Source organism: Suncus etruscus, chromosome 13 (assembly GCF_024139225.1).
Source record: "Suncus etruscus isolate mSunEtr1 chromosome 13, mSunEtr1.pri.cur, whole genome shotgun sequence".
NCBI classification, from domain to species: Eukaryota; Metazoa; Chordata; class Mammalia; order Eulipotyphla; family Soricidae; genus Suncus; species Suncus etruscus.
Window position 1 is genome coordinate 51,752,016 of NC_064860.1, and position 27,277 is coordinate 51,779,292.

A 27,277-nucleotide genomic window follows, 5' to 3' on the forward strand; every position below is an offset into this window, starting at 1 on the left:
TTCTTTGGAGGCCACACCCAGCAGTGCTCAGGGGTTTCTCCTGGCTCTGTGCTTAGGAATCATCCTGGTGGGCTCAGGGACCATATAGCATGCCAAGGATCAAACTTTGGTCGACTGCATGCAATGCAATGCCTTATCCACTGTGCTATTGCTCCGGCCCATAAATCCTTATAGTGAGATCATTTGGGCGAGCCACTGGCACTGTAGAAATGTCATTTCTGCTTACCTCCTGAGAGGGTGGGAAGACAGGACAGGGAGGAAGCAAGGACTATAGTGGAAGAAGTGTTCAACCAGGAGGAAGAGAGATGCTGAAAGGTAGTAGTGGTACGTATGAAATCCTATCAGCAACAGTAAAATTAACTACAGTGTAAAAACTAGAAGCAGGAAAAACAAGCAGGTATGAAGGACAGTGATGGAAAGAAGTGGACAATGGTGAAGGGATCAGTGTTGAAACACTGTAAGCCTGACACCTAATTATGATTAACTTTGTAATTTTATGATGCTAAATTAAACATTGTGCGCGCGCACACATACACACACACACACACACACACACACATAGTTTCTGTATGACTCATCTCACTCAGAATTCAGCAACAAAGCCTCACTCAGGATGAGCAACAATAAATCAATAGTATTTGGTGCTAGATTTTATTTATTATTATTATTATTATTATTATTATAGGCAAAGCCACCCAATACCAGAGCCAGAGAGGTGGCACTAGAGGTAAGGTGTCTGCCTTGCAAGCGCTAGCCAAGGAAGGACCTCGGTTTGATCCCCCAGTGTCCCATATGGTCCCCACAAGCCAGGGCAATTTCTGAGTGCTTAGCAGGAGTAACTCCTGAGCATCAAATGGGTGTGGCCCAAAAATACCAAAAAAAAGGAGAAATACCACCCAATACCAATTGAGTTATCCATTAATCTCTTCATAATGTCAAAAGATATCTGGTTACCTTCTATATTTTTTATCATAAAATTGAATCCAATTCCATCATTTCTACCCATTTCTCTCCCCAACCCCATACAAAGCTCTCTATCTTGATTGTTCCAAATAAGACACCCAAAGGTGGTAGTTTCTAAATACCCTGTCTAAAATTGAGACGAGAGTTTCTGCCACTTTATCTCCGCCCCCAAATTCTAAATGCTTTTTAACTCTGTAAAAAGTATGTTTCTTGAATATTTCATTCCCTTATTTCATTTTCTGAAAATGAATATAGTAAACCAAGAAAATTAATCACCACAGGGCTCAACATCTTAGTGGCCATTGGAAGGAAATTTCCCATGAATAGTATGTGATAAAAAGAAAAAGGGCTACCAGGACTTACCTCAAGCTAAACTGCAGTACAGATGTAAGAATTTGCACTGCTCTCATTTTTTTTAATCACTGCAGGCTGCTATGATTCCAAAACCCTATCCAGCTTTCAGTCATATAAAATGCCTATTTGAGGGACAAAATTAATAACCTTCCCTAGGGAGAATGATGTGCAAATCAGCTTACAATCCTGAAGAATAGAAGACATTATAGAATAGTTATGCTTACAGTTCCTGGTTTCTCCTGTTACCCAAGAGAAATAACATTAGAGTGTGCTGTAATTTAATCAGAAAGACATTATTGGAGAGTAGGCAGGCATCCTGATGAGGCCCAAGATCAAGGGAGAACTAGACAGTGTGTATCATCAAGATAAGGACATACAGGAGAAAGAAAAGATCAGTCAGGGAGATATCTGAGTCTCTTGGTAAACCTTTCTGATTGGTTCTTGGGTCCAAGTTTCTATCCATGGCTGATCAGTGAGTATTCAGGCAGAAGCTTGTGCTGGGGGTGGGGGGATAAGGGGAGACGTTAGTAATTGGCTTAATCAGCAAATGGTTTTCTGTTTCTTTAAATAGCTGGATCGGGCTCTTTCATGTTCACCTAGAAATCTCATTGAGGTCAATCAGTTAGAAACAAGATAGAGTCTCTTTGCCTCAAACCAGTTTCCACATTCTGTTTGTCCTGGAAAGGAGCAGTCCAGTGGTAGTGGAATCCAAGAGGCATTCTTTGATGCTACGGAAGCTGGATGGGTTTAGGATTGAATGCGAGTTTGATATCAAGCAGCCTAGGACTTGAATTTCAGCCCTGATACTTACTGGTCAACAGCATCTTGAAGACATTTGTGTATCCCTTCCGTGTTGTTTCCTACTCCATAAAGATCAAAAAGCTTGCCTCGGACTTGTTGACAAGGAGAGTTTCAGAGGTCAAAGGTGTCATAAATTGAATGAATGGTTCAATCTGTGGAGAGTTGCTTTCATGATTTTGACACCAATTACAGTGTATTGGGTTTTTCCCTGTACCAAACAATTCTTTCATACCACCTGTATGTCCTACAATTTTAACTCAATTCTGCTATTCTCTACCTGTACTGAGGGTCAGATCCCACGGCTGATGAGTTCAACCCTACAGAACTGCAGCCCTCTCCTCATTGCAGTTGCCAGTCCCAATTCAAATTGTCTCTTGGGGCCAGAGCTATAGCACAGTCATAAGGCATTTGCTTGCATGCAACCAACACAGGACAGATGTCAGTTCAAATCCTGGCATTCCATAAGGTCCCTGACCTGCCAGAGGCGATTTCTGAGCACAGAGCCAGGAGTAACCCCTGAGCACCACCGGGTGTGACCAAAAATCAAAAAAAAAATTGTGAGGCTTCTGACTGATCATCTGTATAACGGAGATTCTTACAATCCCCTTCTTCGGGTCCTTTGATTTCTACATTGTCTCACCAAGCATGTTTTCATCTCCAAGTGGTCATCAGCTTGGAAACTTTCATAAATTTATGGATTTTTATATGTTCCCTTACATAGATATAACAGATTAGTTCATTGAGTATTGGTGACAGTACTCATTATCCTGCTCTTTTCTCTTCCCTGGAGGTAGGTAATGAAAGCCAACAGTTTCAGCTCTAATTAAGTAGTTGATTCCTCTACTGACTTCATTCTTGGGATACCTGGGGGTTTTCCCCACTGTCATCTCATTACCTCAAGGGTTTTCCCACAATTATGTCATTCACCTAACAAAAGATTCCTTTGGAAATTCCTTATTATCACATATTGGTACAATAATGAGCATGAGCTTCATGACTATAAAGATGAGAAGGGTTCACGTCAAAAGGGCCTTTTAGCATCTGGCATTAATTCTGTTGAAAATGAGAAGCTACTGCAATGGATAACAGTCTGTTAGAGATGTATATACTAAAGGACCAGAGCAATAGTACAGCCATAGATCACTGGCCTTGCACTCAGCCAACCCAGGACAGACCCGGACCCAGAATGAACTCAATCCCCAGCATCCCATTTGGTTCCCTGAGCCTGCCAGGAGCAATTTCTGGTCGCAGAGCCAGGAGTAACCTGGGTAACACCAGGTGTGGCAAAAAAAAAAAAAAGGAAAAAGGAAAAGAAATACATAAACTAGAGTGAAAGGGGAAAATCAAGACTGGGGAAATACATTGCATATTTATCAAAAGAGGGAGAGCCTTCTAGTTTCAAACCTGAGTGGGAATTCCAAAGATGGTAGTTATAGAGAGGGAGAAAGAGATACCGGAAGATGATAAAAGACTTTTTGTTGTTGTTTTAAAAGGGGGGAAAAGCAATAATAATTATTCAGAAAGATCGTGGGGGGATGTGTACACATGACAAAGAATATTCAAATGTAGATAGGAAGGATAAGTGATGGGAAAGGCCCCAAGAATGGATTTTATTGGCAAAGATTAGTCTTTTCGAGACAAACATATTAACTCCACAATTTATTCCAGAGAATCTGTTCTTTAGCATAGTAAGTGCTTAACAGTCACAAGCAAAAGATTTATATAACAGAAATGCCCATCTAATTTATTAAAGTAGGCATTGGCTAAGTTATTAGCCATTACCTATCACTATAAGACGGGAAGAAATGGGAAGAAATCTAATGGGGCCTTTCATCTGTATGAGAAAGGTCATTGCAAGCATCAAAAGCTGAATTTTAAGATGGTGCCACAGAGAACAGATACATGTTATAATTCAAATTAGACTTTGGGAAGATGGATTTGCTCAAGATTTCATCATTTAAAGTAATACCTTACAATAAAACTGACTCCACAGAAGGATATTAATTGCCTGCTTTAGTACTCTCCTGTCAAATTGTTTTAAAACCTATTTTGAACAGAATTTTCAATTTCAGATGAAGTATTTTGGCTGATGAGGGATGATACAAAATGTTACAAATCACATTTTAATCTGCCTTTTATTTTTATTTTCTATTGCAATTAGGACTGAGTAGTGATTGGTCTGAAATGAAGAAATACAGTAAACTCTTGACATGAGCATGATTAGAAAATGACAGAGTCTAATTACTATCTTATCAATGGCATATGCTACATACCGGTCTTAAATGTTTAAAAACATATCATTCACTTAGAAAAATCTGGTGACTTTACAATGGTGTCAGTACAATAGGAGATGCATGAGTCTTATGATACCCTGTTTTTAATTTTATTTTGGGGGGGAGTGTGTTCATGAAGCCCTCGAGGCCTCAGTGACAAGAATTCTTAGTCAGCTGGGGCTGCAGTTCAATTAAGGAACCTCAGGATGTGCAGCTGCTCAGGTCCTGAAATTCTGGGTCCTCCAAGTGATTTTCAGACGACCATGCAGAGACTGATAGTGAACCCACACTGGTTCAGTGATCGAACCCAAGTCCGATGCATGCCTTTTGTAACTGCTGTCCCCTCTCTCAGCTTCAATACTCTGTTTTTGAAGCAGCAATTTCACTTGATACTGGATTATATATATTCCTAGCTCCTTTTTCCCAGTAAAGTGCATTTCAATGACTTGCATTTTAATCTCAAATCTTCAGTGGCGTGCGAGCACTTCAGATAGGTAAAACAGGTTCTCAAATGTAGATTGGGCTGGTTTTGAAAAAGGATGTCCAAGAGCATATTTTAAAATAAAGTCTTAGGGAGGCCTACTAAAGAGACCTTAGTTGGAGTTCACAAAAGAAATAGAAGCAGTGGGGCCTCAGTTTATGATACAGTGGGTAGGGCCTTTGCCATGCATGCAGCCAACCTGGATTTAATGCTCAGCATCCCATAGGGTCCCCAGAAACTGCCAGAGTAATTTCTGAGCACAGAGTAACTCCTGAGCACTACTGGGTGTAGACCCCCCCAAAAAAGGAAAGAAAAAAGAACAGAAAAAAGAGAGAGGGTGTTGAGCTTAGAGAAGTGCCGGGCAAGTCCACAAGAAGTCTGTGGAGCTGTAACTGGGGACAGTCTTCCTCACTGCCTTGGAACAACACCTCTTCAGTATGAAGGAACCTTTGCAGAAGACAGACTTGTTTAAGACCCCTCAATGTGCGCTGGTCATAAGAGGGATTTAACTGGCCGCCATCAGTTATGCATGTCTTGTCATCAGACAAATTCAAGGGTACAAATGTCTTTTAACCAAAAGACATTCTACTAGTGTTATTGTCCACACTACTGCAAACAGCTCACCAGAGAGCACTGTTAATTCATTGCCTGGGATCTAAATGTCAGAGGAGGCAATAGTGATTTAATTCTCCAAGTCTTGCTTGCATACATGGGAGGTGTGGTTTACTTCATCCCCTGTCTGAGCCTTCTCCCAACACTCAAATCCCACTCGGAGCACTTGTCAGCTGTGAATTGACATTAACTACCAGGTGCCTTCTGGAAGATGGAGTTACGGTACCTACTTATTATGTGGCTGTAAAGGGGCCTTATGCATATAAAGTGTTTTAAGTTGTGCCTGGCATACAGAGCATGCTAGTTCTGCTGTCCCTGTGATTGTTCTTGTGCCTCACCATGGACATGGCTTTGTTTCATTTAGATGAGCTGCTCCAGAAAGAACAAAACTACTCGGATGATGTCTTGGCCAATATGATCAGTGAACCAAGAATCAGCTATGGAAATGATGCTCTTATGCCATCTTTGACCGAGACGAAAACCACTGTGGAGCTTCTTCCGGTGAATGGAGAGTTTAGCCTGGATGATCTCCAGCCCTGGCATCCTTTTGGGGTCGACTCGGTGCCTGCCAATACGGAAAATGAAGGTAAGAGTGCCAGGGTAAAACCAGAGCATTCTGGTAGCTAGACAGATAGACCGACTGATAAATATAGATATAGATATGTGTTTTTCATGCTATGAGTGTGCATTTCTCGGGTGCTTAAATAGTGGTTTTTAATAATTTTTAAAATGCTTTCTCACTGAGAGATATTTGGTTGTCTCTTGAAAGAAGGAGTACAATTATTCCACTTGAATCTGAGTTGAGATACTGGTCTGAAATGCCCCTCTTGAAGAAAGTGGGCATGAATTATGGAAATCGCCATTCCCTCAGCAGAGGTTTCTGATGGAGCCTGTCTAAATGGAGATTTGAAAGGCACCAAAGTAGTCTTCATTGTTTATTTGTTCTGGTGCATTAGATTTTAGATTGCCATGGATCGTAAAGGCAAAGACAGACCACCACTTTAGAAGAAAATGTCATTTTGCTCAAGATTTAAACTGGTGTGGTACTCAACAAACTGAGGAATGTAGCTCAGCTATAGAGCACTTGCCTTTGTATGTGTGAGTCCTTGAATTCAGTGAGGGATGGGAAAGTTTAAATTAAATGGTTGTATTTTTAGAAGGTTAAATTTAACATTGCTGAGACTGGATTGATAGCAAGGGTAAGGCATTTGCCTTGTATGAGACCAACCCAAATTGGATCTCTGGCATCCAATATGGTCCCTGTACCACATGACCCCTGAGTGCAAAAAGTGTGCCAGGGTCACTGTCAGATGTTACCCAAAAATAAAAAATAAAAATTAAGATAGCTATCAACATTAGGAGCATATTGTTCTAAATGCTTTTCCCCATTAAAGTTCATGAAAGTAACATTATTTCTGTAATACAAGTGATGTCCTTTCACAGAAATTTCTTAGTAAAAACTTTTCAAACAGTATTTTTTTAGGAGAGAGGACCTCATTATCCCACATCATTTTTACATGGCCAAAGTAAACTGGCCGACACGTTGACTTTTAGATACAACTTGCATAGTTACACAACAGGATTGTACCTGTGGCTATTAGTGTGACTTTTAATATTTGCAATATGGTTCGTTTGTCACTTTTATACATCATAATAACGATGAGTTTATTTACATTTCAGACAAATTCTCTAGTATTAGGAGTTGCTGCCCTGAAGAAGTTTGTTTAAAGAATCATTTCAGAAAAATTTAGTTAGACATCTCATTATTATTAATTATCATCCACAGTTTGTTTCCTTAGTAAAAAAAAAATCTTACTGTTTAGTAAGAATATATAATGTGAACAACAATATTTTATGATAGAAACATAATGAAAACTTTGACATTTATTAAAATAAGTATTCCACAGAAGAAGAATCTTAAAAAAATTAGTTATCAGTTTCTAGGGCTGGAGAGATTTATATAGCTGGTAAGGCTATTGCCTTGCATGTGGCCAACCCAAGTTCGATCCCTGGAACCACTTATTGTCTCCTGAGCACCAAACGAGGTGTAAAGCCTGGGCACCTCCAGTTACATCAAATTGTGTTATTACTTGAATGCTGGTTTTGTCCATTTTTTATAAATAAAACATTTTCACCACTTTATATCCTCATTCTTCAGTCCCTAATGAGAGCGTTTGTGAAAAATTCCAGTCTCATTTTGTAAGTTGGCTGCATACAAGAGTTCCTTTTTCCATTAGAACAGTGGGTTATTTAATTGAGAGAAAAATAACAGTGGGTTATTTAATTGGCTGAAGTCTGCCAAGCTTTCTCTGATAGAAAATTATAGTGCAGAGAAGCCAGAGAAATAGTACGTGGGTTAAAGGCCCTGCCTTGTACTTCAGCTCAGTCCTGGGCCACTATATGTAGCCCCTCAAGCACCAGCAGTGATGATCCATTTAGAATGTTTAGAAAATCTCGGAATGAGTCTTCTTTTATGTATGTGCAGCAGGAGGCATGGAGGTTGTTGTCCAGGCCACACCTGGTCATGTTCAGGGCTTCCTCCTAGCTCTGTGCTAAAGGATCACTGGTGGTTCTCAGAGGCCTTAATGAGTAAACTTTCACATAAAATGGATTGACAAAATGTAAGGGAGTCACCCATGTGAGACCTCATTTATAATGAGTGTTTCAGCCCGTAGGCAATCAGTTCAGACTCAGCTTACTAGTGGGGAACAATGCTGGTTTAGGAATTATCCCCCACCCCCGCCTGTGATACAGACAGATGCAAATTGATACAGGGGGCTTTGAAAGAAACCATCTCACTTTCTCTCCCAGTGTTGCACTGCTATTGTACGAAGGCTGCAGTAAGAAGTCTGCTAAACATTGTGTGTTTCTATATAAGAACTAAATTAAGTCCTGGGTTCCTGTAATCCTTATACATGAATGTCCAGCAAAAAATGGCATTTCTCTAAGGAATAGGACCCTTTGCATCTTTTGAAGGATTGCCTTTTGGACAGCACCCAGCATTCCCAGTTATCTCTCAATAGAAGCTAATATCTACTCTTCCATGCTGGCCATGGTGACAACCCAGAAATATTACCTCCAGGGGCAGGAGAGATAGCACAGCAGTAGGGCATGTGGCCAACCCAGGATGGACCCAGGTTCGATTCTTGACATCCCATATGGCTTCCTGAGCCTGCCAGAAGTGATTTCTGAGCACAGAGCCAGGAGTAACCCCTGAGCACTGCCAGGTATGGCCCAAAAACGAAAAAAAAAAAGAAAAAGAAGCATTATCTCCACACAACCCACTGTCCACCGCATGGTGCCCTCTAGCACACCCTAGATAGAGTGGATCCATGTTTAAGTTCCAGTTCTGCGGTGTGGCTGTGGCCAAGTGACATCACCTGTTTCCTAAGCTATAAAAAACAAATAAGACTCAGCCAGGACTTGGGTGCTCAATGAGAGAGCATGGAAAGCTCTTACTAGCCAAGAGTCTATATAATAATAAATGTTCTGCGGCAAAGCTTTTCATTTTAATTGGACCAGAATCTGATTAGAGATTTCCCCAGCTTGTCTCAAGGGGGAACAAAGCGAACATTCATTAACCTTTAACTTCAAGAACATAACAAGCAACTTCATGATTCAGTCCTAAAATTGCACCCCTTCTCACCTTCCAGACCCCGCCTTCTCCTCACCCCTAAACCTTGTTCCTGTTCAGTTTACCAGACATATGCCCACAGAGAGATATGCTCTAAATGACTAAATTCCCCAAAGATTTTCTTTCATTGTTCTTGCTTCCTTACAGTTTCTAATACTTACCAAAATTTCATTGTTTTCTTTAACAATCATTTTAGATTTTTTTTTTCATTTTGTTTAAAAAAAAAAAAAGGATATATCGCAGTTTTCCATTATTTTAGGCTCTTGAGCCACTGTGCTTTACCATTCAGGCTTTTAATTTTATGGGTTTTGCAATTCAGAAAGCATAAACAGTTAAACTAAATTTAAGTTAAATTTAGTTAAACTGAGCAAAGCAGCCATAAAGGCCAATTGGAATATGGCAGCCACAAGAAGGTCTCCGTGGCTACCAGTCAGAGCTTTTTTGTCTGATGCATACAGAAAATACATAAAATATAGTCTGTCTGTCTGCATGTGCCAAGGATCAAACCTATGCTCTCAAACAAGCAGAGCTATGCTCTACCACTAGGCCATATTCCCAACTCCTATAATGGAAGAATGTTGGCAGAGGGGCCGGGCGGTGGCGCTGGAGGTAAGGTGCCTGCCTTGCCTGCGCTAGCCTAGGACGGACCGCGGTTCGATCCCCCGGCGTCCCATATGGTCCCCCAAGAAGCCAGGAGCAACTTCTGAGCACATAGCCAGGAGTAACCCCTGAGCATCACAGGGTGTGACCCAAAAACCAAAAAAAAAAAAAAAAAAAAAAAAGAATGTTGGCAGAGAGAAGTACCCTTTTCTGGTTGATTTTTGGGTTTTTTTCTTGGTTTGAGAATCATACCTGCTAGTACTTAAGGACGACTCCTAGTTTGGTGCTAGGGGCCCATGTCAAGTGTCTGGGATCGAACCTGATCCTCCTGCAGTATGCAATATATGTGCTGCAGACCCTTGAGCTATTCCTCCAGCTCTAATATATTTTGACCAAGCTCTAAAGATTCTTTGAAAAAAAAATCTACTTAAGTGGTGAAATTGAGGTTGAATAATGCTTTTCATTAAAGCCACAACCCAGACTTGTTAAGGCCTCCCTTATCCCTGAATCAGCTTGGTTTCCACTGATTCCTGTATCAATTGGCTGATGGGAAGGCTGTGCTAAGCAGTATTTAGCCAAGAATTGGTCTGCTTCAAGGAAATCCAAAACAGACACACTCAGCAGTCCCAGAATTTCTGCCATTCCATTTCTTCCTTTTAAGAAAGGGTTTGATCCAGGAATCCTGAAAATAGATAAATAATGTTAAGTTTAAACTTTTTAAAATGATATGATGTCTTTTCATTTATTTCACAGCCACATAAAATATTTTGAGTGCTATATTGGCTACTTTCTTTTTCAATTGCAGTGTTTCCTCTGAAAAGTTAGGAAGTGTTTGCAATAGATTGAGAAATCACATCTGCCTTTGCCACTTTAGATACTGATTCCTTTTCTGCAATGATGTTGTAATGGTTTTTTCTAAAGTGTATTTCTGATTGCTTAACACAAGAGTTAGTATTTTGGAATTGTCATTATATTAAATCAGCCTCAAATGGTTCAAGCAGACTAGTTTTTAGTCACTAAAACTGTTTGATCTCACCAAATTAAAAAAATTAAAGAAGTAGAAAAATCACAGAAATCATCTCACCATCTGATAGCTATTGATGATGACAACTTTTCATGTTGCTTTTCAGCATTCCCATCAGTGATGGTGGCTTAGTGTTTTATTATTTGTAATATCCTCTTTAAAATGTGAGTGCACATGTGAGGCCTGGAGTGTGGAGCAGATGCAGGTTATTTTCTTGTGAAAATACTTAACCTCAAAGAATTAAGGCTGTGCCATCATTATGGGAAGAATGAGTGTGGCATTACTGTGGTGCCAGGATTGATGGCCAGTGCTTCAGTTTAAGTTTAAGTCACAAGTTCAACTCTGCTGTGCAGCCCAGTAGGTTTTTAATGATGAAATTAATGATGCATGTGATTCGCCACTTACAGTTTCTTGATTTTTTTTCTGCTCTATGAGTGTGTTTTGGCATGCTCTTACCTCCAACCGGAACACCGCTTAGGGCTGTGATGGTTAGGAAAACCTCCAAAAGTGTTTGATCCATCCTTTAGTCAACCCCATTTTGCATGAAAGAATAAATCACTTTATCTATATTGCTACAGTTAGAAAAAAGATGAAATGCAAAGGTTCTATATATTTGCCTGTTGCAGAAGGAAGTGTGTCTTACTCGAACACATCAATAAACCACCAAAGTGGATTCCTCTCTAGAGAGTACTCATTAATATGGAACTGTTCTCAAACTTATTTGATCTATGGCAGCCTAGGGAAAAAAAAATTACTCAGTGGTCCACCTGCTCCCTCAAAATCTACCTTCATTAAGCAAATCAGCAGAAAGCACACCTGTCCCCAAGTTGGCATAAGGCAACTTTCTTCCAACTTAAGCACTCCCTGAAAGGGCGCTCTCACCCACTCCAGGACACACTGGTTGGAAACACCTTAGAAGTGCCAGATACCAGGGAGCAAGGGTGTCGCCCACACTGATTGGTATGGGCTGGAGAACAGATGCTGTGCTCTAATGTCTGCACAACTCGATATCAGATTGTGAAAATGATTTGTTCTCAATGCAAGTGGAAGCTACCAGGTGTTTTTCCTGTGTTGTCTCTGGAGAAAGAACCTGGGAGATGCATTACAGTGAAAATCCTGCCCTCAAACTGCCCCCACACATTGCCCTTCTCAGCAAGCGCCCCCACTACTCTTCTCCTTGATTCACCCTAATGCCTGAGTGGCCTCACCGACATGATTTGCTCATGAATACTTGGCTCGCCACCAAGTCCCCTCCAATGAGTTCCTGTCAATGTGGGGGCATTCAAAATTGACTTGGCCTTCTGGTCTACCACCTTTTTATGCCTGGGCATGAGCATCCGGAAGCCATGTAGTGTGACTGAAATGTGGAGCCCCTTTCAGTGGCTGTTCCCCCATATCACCTCATCCTGCTATCAGAACTTTTCAAAATTCATCAAACTTTTCTCTTTTTTTCTTCTTGACTTTTATTTTTTAATAAACATTTTCATTGAATCATCAGAAGGTACACAGTTACAAAGTTGTTCATAGTTGAGTCTCAGTTATACAATGTCCAGCACCATTCACCAATGCACAGTTCCTGCCACTGATGTCCCCAGTTTCCCTCCTGTCCTCCCTGCCTGTCTATGGCAGACATTTTTCTTCTTTTCTCTCTCTTTCTTTCTCTCTCTCTCCCTCAGTCTTTCTCTCTCCCTTGCTCCCTCTCCCTCAGTCTTCCTTTTCTAATTACCATCTTACCTTTATAGTTGGCCATATGGTACATTTTTCCCTTCCCTCCGCTTCATTTGCACTGATTAACTTATTAATCCAAAAAGCTTTGTGGCTCTCCCTCCTCCCTCGCCTTTTTCTCCAAAGACCAGCGTAAATTCAAGGAAATAATGTCTGAGCATTCAAAGCACATGGAGGTGCCAAATACCAGGGAACAAGGGTGGAGGTTATTGTGCCGCCTACACTGCTTGCTTTGGGCCAGATCCAAAGCACACACAGAGAAAGGAATAGTGAAAAAATGCAAGTAAGAGAGGAACATTCTCTTGCTGCCACACATTTCAACAGTGTTTTCTATTGAATAGAGATCAGCATAAACCTACCAAGAGGGAACCAGGAAGTGAGCTGTAGGCCTGAGCTAAGTATGCATGAGGCCTGGGTTGGATCCTCAACTCTATGTGGTCTCCTAAGCACTGAAGTGAGAATAGCCTGTGTAGCTAAAAAATAATAATAATAAATTTAAAAAAGAGAGAAAGGAAGGGTAGAGGAGGGGAAATTTTTCTCATTTGCTACTTCTACCCTTGAGTAAAGAACAAATTTGACTCCAAAAATAGGAAATCACGGGTGTAACTTTCCTGATCAACTCATAATTGCATTTCTCCTGGGAACTGAACCAGGTCTTTTATAGTTAATTAACTGGAAAAGAAATATAAGATTGGACGGTATAAAAGGAGGCATCTTTAAGATTGTCCATTGGGCTGGGTATCATATTTTACTTCTCATCAAAAGCCAGGGCTCTTAAGCTAGCCAAGAGGGAAATTCTTGCTCACCGGTCCCTCTTCTTTAATGCAGTTGCTTTTCCTGCTGAGGGCTTTTATCAGAAAGGGAAAGGGTAGGATGGGGCATCAGTTCAATAAGCCTTTTGAAAGGTAGCCCTTGGGGATTAGCTCGCCGGGGTTCTCTGCCCGCTGCTCCTGTGTATAACTTGTGATTGCACATGCTTCCTCGCTCTGTGTTCAGGAACCACCACTTACAATCTTGATTTGTCTTGTTTGCTTTTCTCTGCATCTTGCTTCCTGTGCCCAGTCGAGCCCGTTGACGCCCGCCCTGCTGCCGACCGAGGACTGACCACCCGACCAGGTATAATAACCTGCTTTCCTTCTCCCTCTCTGCAGCCTGCAGTGTGAGCTTGAGCCCCCGCCATGCCCCTTCTGTGTGACTTTGCTTTTCTAAAGCAAAATTTGAGAAAAAGGGGGGCTCTGAAAAGAGCTAGGGGAAACCAAACTTTCTCAGTTCTCCTTTACTGTTCTTTTCCTTGCATGTCATGGCTCAGGTTTGATGGAATCGGGTTTTTATTTCCTTTTCTGGGCTTGCCTTTGGAAAGTCAAACCACCCAAAACAGCCCTTTTGACTTTTGCTGCTGCTAGTGCAGACTTCAAGAATAGAGCTCATGTGGGCTCAATGTGGTGGCCTCTTGGTGACTGCCTTAAATCTATCTCCTTCCCTTTCTTCCTTCACATCTAAATGACTCCCTTCCCTGCACTGAATTGCACTGAAACAAGTCAGTTCCTGAGTCAATGTGACATCCTAAAATGCCAGAATTGGTATATATCTAGAGTTCAGAAATGTTGGCATTTTCTTTATTGCCAATTCTGTTTGCTTATTCTTAGAGAGACTTAAAAGGTATAACAGATGACTGCATAATTTCTCATAGAGGTACTTCATTTCTTTATATGAAATCTCCTATGATAGAAAATTAGCCATTTCTTTTCTCTAGCCAATGTTTTCAATGAATCAGAAAGAGTAACATCAAAAGATGTTACCAAATTGAATAATCTGTGTACAGATATGTATATAGATAATAGGATGTTTTGCTCCAACAATACACATATCTCCTCATTTCTTTTCTTCTTTGCCCTTGTTGTGTCCTCAGCAGTAATCAAGGTACAAAGAATTAATTTCATTTGGTTTTTAGTTTTGCCTTTGCTTGATTCTTATTTGGGGTTCTTATATGACAGTGCTAAGAGCTTACTCCTTTGCTCAGGGCTATTATGGTGTCATGGATTGATCCAGGGACTACTGAGTACAAAGCAAGTGTCTTAATCGCTGAGCCATTTCTCTGGCTCCTGAGAAATAACATCGTTTGAAGATGTCAACTCACAGAAATCTCTGGATCAGAGATAGTTTGCAGTGGATTCAGGAACAGACTGGGCCTCTTGCAGGTAGTGCAAGCTCAAGCCACATCTGTCCTCAGTCAGAGTTATTGAGAACTCAAAATCTGCCTTGTGGTATCTTCATACCTCTATGCTATGATTAGCTGGAACAGGAGACTGACATGTTCTGACAGCTGAGCTGGTTGATTTTATGAATCTGTCTGTACAGCTTTTCAGAAGATCTAGATTTTAGTAGTGCAGACATAGTTCCTACTTTCCCAATGCTATCTTTATTGCCAATGCCACATGAGCTAATTTCAGTAAACCAATTTACTGGGCCTCAAGACTGAGGGTCAATTTCAAGATAAACATAATTTGCTATGGACCTTTTTTTTAATCCATGGTACTTCCTATGTTACTTTTCAAGGAAAGAATGCTTTGCATCTACAACTATAAAATGTGAATGAGAAGCACTCATTCTGCCCATTTTCACGAAGTTCTCCATTGGATAAACTAAGCCAGTATCCTTATATTATAGATGCCTTAGACAAGGGGTCCTCAAACTTTTTAAACAGGGGGGCAATTCACTGTCCTTCAGACTGTTGGAGGGCCAGATTATAGTAAAAACAAAAATTATGAACAAATTTCTATGCACACTGCATATATCTTATTTAGAAGTGAAGAAACAAAATGGGAATAAATACAAGATGTGGCTCGCAGACTGTAGTTTGAAGACCCCTGCCTTAGACTGAATGACAACCCCATCCCAAGTTGATTATTTTTTCCTTCTTTTCAAAAGATCTAAACTAAAAAGGGCTTTTCTATGCATTAATAGTAGAATATTAGAGGTCTTTCATCAATAGGAAGAGGTCCTACCCCAGCTTTCTATGACATCAGTAGCAGTCTCTCATTGTGATATCTCATGAAGATTTATGCATTAATGCTGAAAAAAATCAAGTGCCTGCTCTTAGAAGCTGCAAGAATGCTAAAAGGGCTGGGCATTGCATGTTTAAGAGGCTGTGAAAATTAGAAAGGCTATAAAATCTAAAGCAACATATTAACTAGGTGCCTAAGATATAAACAGATACAATACTCTTAAACCAATGGCTCTGTCCAACCAGCCCATTTCCTAGAAATGAGCCTTGGGGGAAGTTTTAAAGGTTTAAGGCACATGCGATGATTCTCTGCCAACCAAATAGTTGCCACCGCCGTTCTTTCTTATACTCTGTCAGCATTTAGGTTCCCCCAACAGACTGAAGCGTCAATTGAGAAAAAACATTCAGATATGCATGAGGAAGATTCTAGTTTAAGTTTGTCTGTGAATAGCTGTGTTTGCTGAACACTCATCCAACAATAAAGGCACTCTCTTATTATTAGGTTGATTGTGCCAAGTCACCATTTGGACTAATATTTCCCCAATTTGTATAATCTTGATTTTAGTTCTCATCATCATGCTTCAAGACTGCATGCTTGAAGCTAATGTGCCAGATGATATCTTTAGATTTGCCAAACTTTAGAAATCCTCCCCAGAATTGTCCTATCATGCCATTCTCTACATGACATTGTTTTTGAATCATCACTCTGAAACAAGTTAAGGAAAGGTTTGTGTCTGATCACAACTAAGAAAAATAACTTCTCTTTGACTTTCTGGTTGGAAAAACCAAGGCACTGCACCATCTAGACTAGAATGTCGAACAGGGAATTTTGAATAAGAGTAGAGATGAATTCTGTGCTTAATGATCTTTATGATCACACATCTCTGGATGACTTCCAGAGAAAAATAAACTCCCAAGGACAAATAACCCTCTGGCCAGGAGAAGGAATGAAAATACATTAGTAGGTTCTTCACAGCGCAGAGTACTACCCTTTCCACTAGAATTTATTTTTACCCTTCTCTAGTCCTGATCATGGAAACCATGTTTATACCCAAAGCCATAGGAGGAGTGTCCTGAAAGGCACATCACCCTCTTCCTTCAATGAATTGCTTCCCTCTACTCTCTTACCACCATGTAAGGTGATGAAGTTTCCAGAGTCAGGAGTAGAATTGGCATAGCTCAGTCACCTATCTGATGAGCCTGTCCCAAAATGCATTTTAAATGTCTATCTGTAGTTGGAGATAGAATAGGGACTAGGGCACTTGCCTTCCATGCACTGGACTCCTATTGGTTCTACAGCACCACAAGGTTCCCTGAGCATCACTAGATGTAGCCCTGGCACCCATGCATGGCTTGACATGATACTGGTGTTCCCAGCATTGTACCACATCCCCACATAGCACCACATCCTCAGTCCCTAGCACTGAACTGCCAACATGGTTGGCCGTGAATCACTGAGAGTGGCCCCAAGAACCTGAATACAACTTGGGAGGCTCTGACACTTCATTCCATACACTATTAGCTCATTATCTACTGCATTTCCCTGTGTACTTGCCTTTTCATTTTTCATCCCTTAGTGTGGTTTACATAATATATAGAAAAATTCTTCCACTTCGAACTATGCAGAAGTGAACTGGCAAGAGTTCTTTTTTCTGAGAGTCTAGCAAATTCCTGGGCTAAAATCAGTGATCTATCTTGTGACTTTTAATGCATGGGTTCTATATTTGGGGACACTGAAAGTATTCTGGGATTCTTTCAGAAACAGTGTGGGCTTATAAGATTTTGGATGAAGCATTTGTACTTACTTTTTCAGTGATTTGATTTCACAAATCTAAAAGGATAAAAAAAGACTATTCAAAATGGTTTTGTTCAGACCTCAGAAATAGGGACCAGAAAGATAGTACAGTAGGTCAGGTGCTTGCAATGCATATATCTGACCCAGGTTTAATGCTCAGCAACTTTCATCTCGTCCCCTGACCCCACCAGGAGTGAGCACAACAGGCTGTGGCCCAAAAGCTAAAAAAATAAATAAATAAACAAATGAAAAGTCAGAAATAAAATGTCAGCCTAATGCATTGCAAGAACCTAATGACAGGAGAAAGGGTGTGATATAAGAAATTGCTGTGGTTCTTTAATGCTGCTGATTTTAAATATGTCTGTTGAATGATAGAATTGTATAATCTAAGATGAATAAAAGAGTATCACAGCCCAATTAAGAAAAAAGGAGTCCCTGAAAGTTTAGAGATCAGAAAAAGTTGAAAATTCGGGGAAAGAGGAAAATCTGAGACTTCAAAGAAGAAAATAAATAAAAAGAGAGGGTCCCTGTGACTCCCAGAGTCTAGTGGGATTCAGGGGGCTCTGTCAGAGAACCAGTGTTGAGATGAAAAGGGAAAACTGTCCTGCTTTGATTAGGCCTCCAATTTTTATGTATATTAAAGAAAATCATCTAAGAAATGGAAATAAAAGCACAAGATAAATCAGATGAGAAAAGCACAAGTCCCTTGAATTGATTATCTGTTGTACAACTAATAACACCATATCTGAGCAACGTCTGTAATGCTTAGAACTCTGCCTTGGCTGGGCTGCGTGATTCTGGCTCACAGCTTTGTGAAGTTGCAAACAAGTCATCAGCTGGAGTTGCAGTCACATAAGAATCAGAAAATTGTCTGGGAACTGGGGGGGGGGGGGAGGTCTGTTTCTATGACCCTTAGACACTTGTGCAGTTAAGAGTAGCTTGAGGGAGCTAAGGAGTGATTTCTGAGCATATAGCCAGGAGAAATCCCTGAGCATCATGGGATGTGGCCTCCCCCCCCAAAAAAAAAGAGTAGCTTGATGGGTTGGAGAGATAGCACAGAGGTAGGGCGTTTGCCTTGCACACAGCCGATCTAGGATGGACAGTGGTTCAAATCCCGGCATTTCATATGGTCCCCCGTGCCTGCCAGGAGTGATTTCTGAGCACAGAGCCAGGAATAACCCCTGAGCACTGCTGGGTGTGACCCAAAAACAATAACAACAAAAAAGAGTAGCTTGAGTATCCCCAGATCAGTTGATTTCAGAGAGGAAATAAAGAAGCAAGCCATAGTCTCTTCCAAGTATTACTCTGAGAACTCAGTCAGGACTGAATGTGGAATTTTTCCACATTCCATTCACTGAATCCAGTCTGTTGTATTGAGAAGAGAATGATTTTCAGTCTCAAAGACACAAGTATGAATGAGCACATTTGGGACCTCTTTGAAACCTGTTAACACCTCTTTACCCAAATCTAAATTCCTATAATCTAGACAGATAAAAGACTTGGAAACCCTAAGGGTGAAATCACAGGACCATTCTCCATGATCTTCTTGGAACACAGAGGAGTTGAAAAAGAGCTAGTGGGCCAGGGATAAGAAAATGTCATTCCGATAAGCAGAAGGATAAGATAGAAACAATAGCTTAGAATAGTACATAAATTCCATTGATCTAGAGTTATTTCTCTGAAAGAACTCTTAAAAGGTTTTTTTTAAGAAGTTGAATGGGTTGACTGGGAAGTCAGTGTCATGTCACAGCCAGCATGAGTTCCTATCAAATTATCCTGTTTGAGTAGGATTTATTGTTAGGCTGGAACATTGGGTAGACATTGTGTATTTCAGTCTCAGCAAGATATGTGACAAGTTTCATAGCACTGTAAAATTGTAAGAGTGACCCCATCCAGAGCAAGAAATTCAGGTCCCATTTAACTAAAGTAAACTTGTCGTGTGTAACCCAAATGACATTATTTCCTTCAGCTGCTTTATTTAGCAGATGAATGAATAATATTTGGTATCTCTAAGTAACAAATTGAATATATGATTGGTATAGCGTTTCATGGCATGAACATAACTTACTTAAAATTGGAACAAAGTCCCAAAGAGTTTTGTTCTGCCAAATAATTAATGCTCATTGTTAAGCCTTTTATTCTTTTTTTCTAAAGGCACATGGAAAAAAGATATTTAATAGGCTAAACAATAAGCCACTACTCAAAGTCAGCAGCATTTTCAAGGGCCAACTCCTTGCCAACCTCTCAATTAGCATTTAATTTTTATTTTTCCTATTTAAAATATATACTGGTAGTAGGTGCTATAAAGTTGTACAAGTCTAAATTTAAGTACCTTGAATCTTTCATTACTTGTGTCTAAAATAGGCAGTGGTTAAGAATTTCAGGGTACGTGGAGAGCCATTTTTCTTGAAGAAAGTCGTTTTCCTCTGTCTTAAAGTCTGGAAAGAAGTTTGGTATTGTAATGTTTCAATTGTAAATAACATAAGTGAACTCTCCTGCATACTTTCATTGTGGTTCCATGCTTCTGGCACAATGCAGGTTCAGGACTGACAAACATCAAGACAGAAGAGATCTCGGAAGTGAAAATGGATACCGAGTTCCGACACGACGCAGGATATGAAGTTCATCATCAAAAGTTGGTACGTGAAATGAGGAATGCCTTTGTGTCACTGTCTTGCAAATGGTTTATTAATTTTTGTTCTTCCTTTGAACACAAAATGCCTGCCTAGAGGGTCACCATGAAAACATGAAATAAGAAAAAGAGACTCACTATAGACTTCTTTCTCTCTGTAAGGCAACCAAGTCCCCACAGTACTTAAAGGAGCTATATTTATATTTATATTATATTTATAGTATTATTTATTATAAGTTATATAATAATTATATGATTTGGGTTTTTATTATTTATATTGATATGTTATACTATATTATTATATACAGTATGATATATGTGTGTTATAACAACTCTTTTTATAAAGTTCCAGTATGTTTTCTAGGTAATAGGGTCTAGAATGGTTTATTTGAAAGTTTAAAAACCTCCAGATGTCACTTGCTTTTCCAGAAGTTTTTCATCACTGTTCATTGACTTCCACATGGCAACTCTTTATTGTTTTTTAATGTCTTTTCTCACTTCTCTTTGCATCTCCTCCTCAACTTCTGTCCAGAAAGTGCTCCTGTAACTAGGATCAATCACTTCTGCAAGATGAATGGAAGGAAGAGGTGGACAGACAGACAGCAGCTTCCTTTTGTAGACACAGCATTTGATGTCCAATGTTAGCATTGAAGTAAACTAAAAAAGCCAACAACTCTAGTTTTATCTTTACCAAAAGCTTCTAATAAGTTTACATCCTGCTTTATTTTCAGGTCCCTTTCATCTTATCAATAAGCATAGTAAGGTTAAATTAAATAATTTATTATTTTTGTTTTTGTTTTGGGGCCATACCCTTCTCTGTGCTCAGGAATTATTCTTGGAGGGCTTAGAAGACCTAAATGATGTGTCATGGATTGAACCCAGGTTAGCTGTATAGAAGGCAAATGCCCAGCCCCCCTGTCCTATCATTCTGAAATCTAATACATTTTTCAAAATTTTGATATTTTTATTGTAACACTGTAATTTACCAAGTTGTTCATTATAGAATGTTCTAACACTAGTTCCATCGCCTTTGTAACCCAGTGTCTCCAGTTATCCATCACCCCATCCTGCCCAGTTACAAGCACAAGCAAATTTACTTCATATTGTTTATTGTAACATAAGGGCAACTGGAGTTATCAAAGTTATAACTTTGATCAGAAAGAGTCAATTTAAAATAATTGTTACATCTCTCAATGCTGTTACTAAAGTCATTCTTTCAGGTTTTACTGGAAGTGGTCCTATGTTACTATTTAGGCTCACTGAGCTTGACAGGTTTCTATGGAACTTTCCCATAAGTTATATTATGATCCTACTGGACTGACACTATTATAAAATTTTGAGGTGTGGAGTGGCCTCTAAATTTTTTGTTTGTTTGTTTGTTTTTGCTTTTGTTTTTGGGCCACACCCGGTGGTGCTCAGGGGTTACTCCTGGCTGTCTGCTCAGAAATAGCTCCTGGCAGGCACGGGGGGACCATATGGGACACCAAGATTCGAATCAACCACCTTTGGTCCTGGATCGGCTGCTTGCAAGGCAAATGCCGCCGTGCTATCTCTCCAGGCCCTGCCTCTAAAATTTTAAGGCTGTTTAGTTGCATACTCAGAGATATAAGAACCAAAATTGGTAATAAAAATTTTCAGAGAAAATTCTATGGAAAAAATATTCTATTGCTTAGAAATATTCTTGAGTCCTTTTTTTTTGGTTTGTTTTTTTGTTTTTTTGTTTTTGTTTTTTGGGTCACGCCCGGCAGCGCTCAGGGGTTACTCCTGGCAGGCTCAGGGTACCATATGGGATGCCGGGATTCAAACTACCGATTACCTCCATGCTATCTCTCCGGCCCCTATTCTTGAGTTCTTGAGCTCAGAAAATCATTTCTCTTTTAAGGAAAAATTATCCTTTGATTATGGTTACCAGTAAAATGTATCAATCCAAGTGTTATCAATTCAGCATCAAAAGAAATGCCTTTACATACATAGTTTTATAATCAGTGTTCAATTTAATTTTAAAAAGCATATTTTGCTTTCCCTGATTGACATGTTGGTCTGTAATTAATGTCCACTGAGTCAGAGCTGTTCTTAATCCAGACTCTGAAGAGGTTAATAAAACTAGGGGAACTGCCAAAGACTGGGCCCTTGTGGGGCATAGCACTAAAGATTAATGTATAGATCTTTTGTGATACGCATGTCATCTAGCCCGTATCTGCAGTGACACTAACTCCTGTAACATGACAGTGACTAATGGCTGGGCAGCAATTAAGAGAATCAGTTCCTTCTACTGAACTAGCTGAGGAGATAATGCACTGTAATTAGTGCAATGAATATTACAGAATTACAGTATTTTCTTCAAGACATCTTCAAGAAGATGGCCAGCCTTGCATTTTGTCCTGATTAACTCACCTTAAAGTGTTCGTTAATTAATTATTTGGGGTTTTTTTTATATAAATATGTGGAGACAGCATCTTTCTTTAGGAAAGGGAATAATTGTGAACCATTTTCATTTTTGGTGCATTTAGTTTTCACCCTAAGTACAAACCCCTTTTAAATTTCTAACTAAATGGTACATGTTGAGTAGTAGTTGTCCTTGACATGGTAAATCATAGAAGTTGCGGTGTGCTTTTATAATTCCATTAATTTAGAGAGCGATGGCTTGCTTTTTCTAAACAATGTGAAAGAGTGTGTGTTAATAAACATTTGACACAATAAATATTTCTTTTGAATGCGCTTGATTCTTTATATAGTCAAGGAGACACAATCAGTAGGATTTCTAGAGACAATGTATTAAGAAAGTATGAATCACTACAAGACTGTTAAAACCCTTGTGACCAACTTCTTTTGCTTTTTGAAATAACTGTATTTTAACATGATGTGTCTCAAAGTTCATGAGTGTCCTACTGAATTTTTGTGGCTAAAACTAGGTGATGAGACTTTTTTCCATTTATAATACATATTATATTTTTATTATTTATATTCATAATAATATGTATGATATTTATATATTGTAATATATATTTTATATGTAAGTACATTTGTGTACTATATTTATATGTGAATATATTTAATATATGTTATACATAGTATTATCATAATATTTATAATTATTTATATTATATTTTTTCAAACAACTTCTATGTTTCAGAATGCTTATCTATATTCTAAAAATTCCTTCTTTGTTTAAGGCCCTGATGGCATCCTGATCACCCCAGTTAAAATCTCTGGCTCCATGACCCCCAAGTACTGTCAGGGGTCACCACAAAGTAGAGTCTCCAGTAGCCTCTGAATACTGCTGGGTGTGTTCCACACTTCTCCCAAAAAAAACCTTTTATGTAGGAAATCAAGACTTATGTCAAGCACTTAAGTCAATAGTTAGGCATCAGGTCCCCTAGTTTTAGACCCACTGGGACTAGGGACATGCCAACCTTCATATGTAATCATGATCCAAGAACAACTCAACAGAATTTGTCAGAGAATTTCAGGCAAGGCTTCCTCTGTTTTATCTTTTGAAGGACCTGGGTGGGGAAAGGCAGGTGCACTCAGAATAGGGGAAGTTCCTCTATCATTCTTGGTAACTAGAATGTGTGAGGATTTATTTTAAATTTTAAAATACGCATTGAATAATGCTGTGACCAGCTGGTTCTTTAGTGCTCTGAACTCATATTCTTCGCACATCTGATCCACTGCAAACCTTTTTCTTTGTTTGTTTTTCAGGTATTCTTTGCAGAAGATGTGGGTTCAAACAAAGGTGCAATCATTGGACTCATGGTGGGTGGCGTCGTCATAGCAACAGTGATTGTTATCACCTTGGTGATGTTGAAGAAAAAACAATACACGTCCATCCATCACGGCGTGGTGGAGGTAGGCAAATGGGCTGCTTGTTTGCAAGTGGGCATCAAAGAAAGACTGCGGAGAACATTTTTTTTCTTTGTAGTATCTAAGAACTATCCAAGTATCTCTGAGGAAAAAAATAAACGAAATCCCTATTTCTACATGGTACTTAAATGGTAGCTCTTCGCTTGCTTTGTTTTTTATTCATTCCAACTTATAAATACTACAATCAAAGCCTCAGAGCTAAATGCTAAAGCAAAACCTCGAGTTGTATAATGCTATTCAGCCTATTATCTTTTGTTTTGTAATATCAAAACAATAGTAATGTTGCCTGGCTTTTGAAAATTGTCTCTACTGTCAAACATTTTAATAGAAAACCAGAGCAGAGCGAGAGAGATAGTCCAGCGGGATGTATCCTTGCCTTGCACATGGCCCTTCAGGCATAGTTCCTCTGTGTGTATATCTGGGAATAAATCCTTTTTCTGTCAAGACACTTGTCATAGTGAGTTAGGGACTATCTGGAATTAGTTCTTAAGAAGCTCAATCTCAAAATCTAGTCATGTTAAAAGGAAGTTGAGGTTAGGCCCTTAGCAAATACATCGAGGAGTAAACCCATAATAGTGGGTAACAGAGGTTGATGCCAAGCTCCCTGACATGGGTTTGCAAATGACATTCCAGGTGTTTCTTTACCAGGCCACAAACTTAGGCATTACCCCAGATCTAGTGAAACAGACTTTTCCAATAGTAAACTTGTGATTTGCATGATGCCAATGTTCCCAGTGAAATCATAATTGGGTTTGAGAATCACCACTTGGATGAACAGCCTTAGAGTCTGAGGAAGTAAAAAGTATCCCATCACTAGGCTAACTGGTTGCCCTGGACAGATGTCCTGGGTGGTCTTTCTTTGGGCTTTTTTCCAAGAAATGTCTCCTTGGATTTGGAATGTTTGCAAAGGCATTGATATTTTGACACAGATTTCTCACAAAAGGAAATTCATTGTTAAACCTGGAGCCATTCTTGAAGGAGCAAAATCTGAGCAAGGCAATATAGTCAACTCATTTCACTTCATGTATTTGAAGTATTGAACATTCATACTCATTTCACTTTGGCTTAAGGGCAACTGAGATGGTCTCAAGTGAGGTGCCAACTCTCTTTGGAGTTTCTTGTCTTTATGAGTCTTCTCTTCTGTGTTGTCATCTTCCTGCTTGCTCCTGGGGCAACAGTGTGGAGTGGAACTTCATGGTGGGTTCACATTCCCTCCACTGTAGTAAGTCACGAGCTGAAGTGGCTGAACATGGAGGTGAGTGCACAGCACCAGGGTTTTCCTTCTAGCCAGGTGAGATCCAGTGCTCTGAAGTTTCTGAGCAGAAACCAGAGTCTACTTGGTGTAACAGAAGAGATTCTCATATCTTCTGCCAGCCTTCCTGGGCTCTCACACACCAAGACTTTCAAATCAATTGCTTTCCAGCTCTGGTGAACCTGCTGTATGAATCTATCCATATCCTGCATCACTCAAAGACAAAAAAATGAACAAAGGAATCTTCCCAGTTACTGGTCTATCATTAGAACAGAATAAAATCCTACTTGCATCCCCTCCCTCTTGCCATCATTGTTTTCACAGTGACCTACAGTGGCCATACCCAACTGGGTGGTACTCAGCAGGGTTCACTCAATGGCTTGCTCAATAAAAGCTATTGGCATTTTGAGTTGCTCTTACAGATGTGCTTGCTGGGACTCACTTTGGTTGTGGTACTCACAACATTCTGGGTATAGTGCTAGCCTGATACTAACATACTGTAGCTTCTAGGGCTGTACTCATGGGATTCCTTGTGGTGCTGAGACATGTCCGATTGCCTCGCTGTGAGAAATTGCTAGTAGTTGGAGCTGTGGCAGTAGCACAATGGATAGGACATTTGTTTCACAAGCAGCTGGCTTAGGTTCACTCCCTGGCATCCCATATGGTCCCCCAGGCACTGCCAGGAGTAATGCCAATGTGCAGCTTCAGGAGTAACCCCTGAGCATCACCAGGTATTGTGCCCCCACCATTTCTCTTTCTATTTGTCTCTCCGTGTCTGTCTATCTCTCTGTGTCTGTTTGTCTGTCTCTCTCTTTCTCTCTTACACACATACGCACACAGACACAAAACACAAAACCAAGAAATTGACGTGACAGTATTAGCAGAGCTGCCAGACCATTGGGTGTGTCATGTTTATTAGCACATGTGGTGCTTCTAGGAATTGAACCTGCAACCTAAATGTTTGCAGGGCTGGATTTCTTAGCCACTGAACATTCTCCCAACCAAGGGTACACTGTGGCCTTTGAAGTAGAAATAAATTATTAACTTGTTAGGTTTCCCACCACCACCACCTCTTCCTTGATGAATGCAGTTGTAGTAGGCAGCCAGCATGAAGGCTATTAAATCTCCTAGAGGAGATAGAAGCATAATATTTCCACAATCAAGCGGAAATATTGCTGTTGTTTTTTCAGCTCAGTTCCTAACCTAACCACTGTGTGTATTTGATCGCTTAAGCAAGATTCTTTTTTCAGCTCAAACCTGCCTTAAATTTTCATCTGCGAACCAACGCAGAGCAAAGTGAGGTTTTTTTATTTTACCATTTATTAGATTTTTTAATACAATTCATGATCATGTGAAAAAGAAGGTATTATTTATTTTTCTATAGATAATTCACTTAACATTGGATGGTTTCCTCATCAACAAAAATTTAAGTCTCTCTTGAAGTATATCTATGTATTACTCACTTGTTCTCATATTCTGTAATTATAAGTTGAGACTGTGATGGAAATGTGACTATTTTAATATTAAAATAACATAATAATAATTTTAGTGTGCTGGGTTGGAAGGACACATAATCTCTAATTGTTGGCACAGATCTTCAATGGTGGTGTCTTGACTTACTAGCTCATACCTAATTACATGGGTGCCAGTTAAAGCACAGGTGACCTCATTTGTTGATACCAGTGCAAATCAAAAAGGGAGGAAAACATCAGTGATTATTCCCACAGGGAGCGGGATGCTGAGTCTTCCATCTGAGCATTGTCCTCTGAGAACTGCCCCAAGGGAGACCGGGGTAGTGGCCGACTATGAGACATTGCCCATACTTGTCCCAGAAGCATCTGAGCATTTTGCTCCCATTGGTGGGAACTTAAGCATCTGGAACAGATGCTAGCTTTATAGTACAATGGGAAGGACACTTGTCCCTCACATGACCTAGGGAGGATCCATCACTGCAATTTTGTTACCTTGAGATTATTATTATTATTATTATTATTATTATTATTACTGTATTTAAAAACCATGGTTACAAGAGTGTTCATAATATAGTTGGGTGTTGTTGGGGTTTTTTGCACAGTTACAAAGTCGTTCATGATTGATTTTCAGTCAAACAGTGTACAACTTCTTAAAGATTCTCAATTCTCAACATATTTAGTCTAATGAAAGCACAGGAACAAATGAAAATAAGCCTGGCCATATTCCGTTCTGCAGTCTGGGTTGAGTGTTTTTCAAGTTAAAAAATAAAGTTTTGAATCATGGTCTTTTG

At 39.7% G+C, this 27,277-nt stretch overlaps 1 protein-coding gene across 4 annotated transcripts in view; it reads left to right on the forward strand.

The window, feature by feature from the left end:
• The window catches only part of APP (amyloid beta precursor protein), a 310,266-nt gene that overhangs the window by 281,662 nt on the left and 1,327 nt on the right, over positions 1–27,277 (forward strand). For 2 of the 4 annotated variants that reach the window (XM_049785762.1, XM_049785764.1), the window contains 4 exons: positions 5,849–6,070; positions 13,530–13,583; positions 19,805–19,905; positions 23,601–23,747. In XM_049785762.1, the coding sequence (XP_049641719.1) occupies positions 5,849–6,070; positions 13,530–13,583; positions 19,805–19,905; positions 23,601–23,747 (524 nt within the window). The remainder of the gene's footprint in view (positions 1–5,848; positions 6,071–13,529; positions 13,584–19,804; positions 19,906–23,600; positions 23,748–27,277) is intronic. The other 2 variants (XM_049785763.1, XM_049785765.1) reach the window with 1 other exon arrangement.